The following is a 3,774-nucleotide window of genomic DNA, read 5'->3' on the forward strand; positions in this document are numbered from 1 at the left end:
CACACACACACACACACACACATACACATAGCGCGCGGGAGAGGGAGGGGGAATATAGTGGTGTCGTGACAGAGAGAAAGACACACACACACACACACACATATATGGGCACAATCACAATCACGCCGCCCCACACCTGACACAGACATCGCAACGCCTTTCCAACACGATTGCGGGTCACACAACGACTGGCTCCTACGTTTGCCAAAGACCATCACCACCTCGAGGCAAAAATAAAGTGAGAGCCAACACTGCGGTAAAAAAAAAGAAGAAAACGGCAGCGGCAAACGCCAGAGAGTGATATTGGACGGTGTATATATATATATATATATCTAGAAAGCATTACTATTATTGCTCCTACACACACACACACACACACACACACACACAGACAAGAAAGAGCACCCCCCAAGCAATGATAGATCGGCAAAAAAACAAACAAACAGCAACAGAGCAAAGGTGCAACGGGCGATGGAAACTGAAAAACAAACAAACGAAAACCACAGTGAAGGAGGAAGAGGAAAAAAAAAAAACGAAAACGGGGGGAAAAGCAACAAACCGTTCAATTTCCCCCATTCCATTTTCCCTTTGTCCATGCCTTCAACTACCCTCACAGCCACAGCCACACACGCACGTCTTCCTACAACCATTCCACTACCGCCGCCACGCAGTCCACATCTCCCACCCCCTCATTTGATCTCGCGTCCATCGAAGTTGTTTCTTTTTCTTTCCCTCTCTCCACTCGTGCGCGCCGCCCTCCTGCATTGTCATACCCGCTCCCCTCTGCAGAGCATGGGGCTCAGTTCCCCATTCCCACCACCACGCTGCATTACATCGGGGGTCTAAAAACGGAAATTACAGAAACATGTCCGCATGAGTGAGGGCTGGAGTCTTCTCATTCTCCTTCCCTTTTTTTCCCTTCCTCTTGCCCAAAATTTCGCCATGATATGACTCTACTGGAATAGATCCTCAAAGGGATCCTTTTTCTTCTCCACTTTTGGCTGCACCGCTACGGGCGCCTCTGGCAGCGGGAAACTGCCTTTGGTGAAGTCGAATGTGGCCTGCAGGGGAACAGGCTGCTGCATCACCGGCTGCTGCTGCTGCTGCGGCGGCGGCACAGGGGCCGGACCATTGCCCCACGCCGGAGGGACCTGCTGCTGTTGTTGTTGCTGTTGTGGCATTTGCATTGGCTGCTGGTGCTGCTGCTGTGGATTTANTGCCCCACGCCGGAGGGACCTGCTGCTGTTGTTGTTGCTGTTGTGGCATTTGCATTGGCTGCTGGTGCTGCTGCTGTGGATTTAAGGGCATCATCGCCGATGCCTGTGAAGCAGTGTACATCCCTTCCATGCCATGTCCGCTAGGTGGCATCGTTGGGGCCCCTGTCCCCCAACCATTTTCCATTATCATAGCGTTCGGCGGTTGCTGCTGCTGCTGCTGCTGCTGGTGCGACGGATGCATTGGTAGTGCACTACCGAAGAGCGAGTTCTGCCACTTCGTGTCGACGCACGCTACATTGGGTGCCCCCGCTGGCTGGGCAGGGGGTGCGCTGTAAGATGAGACGGGTACCGAGAAACTCGCAGTAAGAGGAGGAGCAACGGCGGCCGGCTGCGGTGCTGGTACTGGAGTGCTGTCGAACAAATCATCAAAGATGTCTTTAGTTTCGGGCTTGGGCGGTTCAGGCGCTTCCTGTGGCTGCTGCTGCTGCTCTTTTTTTTGCCCGTCATCTGCCTTCGTATTTTCTTGNCGGGCTTGGGCGGTTCAGGCGCTTCCTGTGGCTGCTGCTGCTGCTCTTTTTTTTGCCCGTCATCTGCCTTCGTATTTTCTTGTTGGGGTGACTTTGTCTTCGCGGGGGCGGCTTCGGTAGCCTTCTGTCTCCCGGCTTGGCCCGCCGCCTTGGCCTGCTGCCAGGCCTCTTCCTGTTCACGGATGAGCATCTCGTGGTACGCAATCATCTCGGGATCACTGGTGTTTGGATCCAAGCCTAGGGCCGCCAGGGCGTCCGCATCCAACTCCACATGATGCTGCTGCTGCGACGAAGATGACGGCGCTTGACGCTGTGTGACTGACTGCGACAGGCTCTCTGCATCATTGTCCGCCGTGCGGCCGCCCTCCAACCGTACTGGCGGCGCCTTTGACGGCGGTAGGCGGTTCACCACCTTCACGTCCTGCTGCTCCCACCCATCGGGCCACTCCGTCGCGGTGAAGATGAAGGTGCCGATGTGCCTGCTGATGTCCTCATCGAAGCGCAGAAAATTGGTGAGCGCGAAGATGTCCCACCGCTTCTCCGGGTCCGGTTCTAGCAGGTGCTGCAGCGCAACACGTAGCGAGCCGGTGTACCACGTGTCAGTGCCCGCGGGGTAGCGCACCTTGAGCCTCCCCGTCAGCCCCATGTTCGTCTCACCGAACGGCAGCCGCAAGTACATCATATAGTACAAGAGGACTCCAATCGACCAGAGATCCACGCGCTCGTCGATGCGTTTGCGACTTCCCGGATCCGCCATCTCTGGCGCACGGAAGGCCGCAGTTGTGTGCCGCTCAATGTCCTCAACTGCCAGCGCCACCTCCTCGCGGTTCTCGCACTCATACGCCTCCGTCGTGGAACTGCTGAAGTTGCACAGACGATACGCCGCCGCACCTGTTGCGCCAGAGTGAATTAAAATATTGTCGGGGCTAATGCCACGATGGGCAATAGGCGGCTGCCGCGAGTGCAGGTAGCCCACTACACTCGTGACGGCTAACAGCACCTGCACAACTTCCCCCTCCGACAAACGCGTCTCTTGTCGAAGGCGGCGGTAGAGGTTACTGCTGCAGTACTCCATCGCGACCGTCACGCCGAGTCGCCCATCACTGCGGGTCACCTCAGAGTGAAAGACACGCACGATGCCCTTGTCCTTCACACGGCCAAGCACCTCCGGTTCCCTGTGCGCCACCAGCACCTCGTTCACGTTGAAGAAGGACCGCTTCAACGCGAGGTGGCGCGGGAACTCTGGCAGGTTCTCGGTGTTCTCCACCAGGAACACATACGAGCGCTTGTCCTTGCCGCCCTTGCTGCTGCGCTCCTTGCTGCTGCTTGTGTGATTGGTGGCTTCGCCGATGCGCTGCAGAACGCGGAACGGGCGGCCCATGACGATAATCGTCTCAGTGCCGTCCTGGTTGTACTTCTCGATCTTGCCCTTGGACGAGAAGCTCTTGGCCTTGGAGGACTTGCCACCGGAGCTGCGGGAGTGACTCATCTGAAATGTACTCATTCACCAGCAAAACACCCTCCTACCACGCCTGCGTTTTGTTCACACGCAGTCCTTCTGTTATTGTTGCTGCCTCCGGTTTCCGCTTGCCTCGGCGTGCGTTTTTCTTTTTCCCTTTTTTGTTTTTATTTGTGTGCTATCTCGTAGTTCGCGAAGAACCGTCTTCGTCTCTCCTTCCCAGGCAAGCAGGCACACAAACCACACACACACACGCACGCACACACCGGATTTGCTCTTGAGGCTATACCTGCTGCTGTGGCGTGTGTGAGTGGGTGCGAGTGCGTATGTGTGTCCCTACCGTTAGTTCCCCGCCCTGTTTCTCGGCCCTCTGGCTGTTCCCCACAGATTGGACGCTGCGCTTCTGATCGTGCAACTTGACTAATCAGGTGAGAGAAGCAAAGAGAGACGACGACACGTTGGAGCCGGCGCAGAGGCCACACCAGGCGGGCAGGTCATCAGAGCCCGGCGGAGCAATGGAGCAGGCAAGCAAGCAACAAAGAAAAAAGAAAGAAGCAAAGAAGGGATCAAA

The 3,774-nt window shown here is 56.3% G+C and overlaps 2 protein-coding genes across 2 annotated transcripts; both read right to left on the reverse strand.

Moving 5' to 3' along the window:
- Window positions 1-953: 953 nt before the first annotated feature.
- DQ04_10531010 (hypothetical protein) lies at window positions 954-1,181 on the reverse strand (the record flags this gene model as incomplete). Its single annotated transcript, XM_009316274.1, has 1 exon — window positions 954-1,181. The coding sequence occupies one exon, from the start codon at window positions 1,179-1,181 to the stop codon at window positions 954-956; it is 228 nt and encodes a 75-aa protein (XP_009314549.1).
- Window positions 1,182-1,508: 327 nt separating this feature from the next.
- Window positions 1,509-3,248, reverse strand: DQ04_10531020 (putative protein kinase; the record flags this gene model as incomplete). The annotated part of the gene is made up of 1 exon (XM_009316275.1): window positions 1,509-3,248. The coding sequence occupies one exon, from the start codon at window positions 3,246-3,248 to the stop codon at window positions 1,509-1,511; it is 1,740 nt and encodes a 579-aa protein (XP_009314550.1).
- Window positions 3,249-3,774: the final 526 nt, after the last annotated feature.

The sequence above is a fragment of the Trypanosoma grayi genome (assembly GCF_000691245.1).
Source record: "Trypanosoma grayi strain ANR4 Tgr_1053_V1, whole genome shotgun sequence".
Lineage (NCBI taxonomy): Eukaryota > Euglenozoa > Kinetoplastea > Trypanosomatida > Trypanosomatidae > Trypanosoma > Trypanosoma grayi.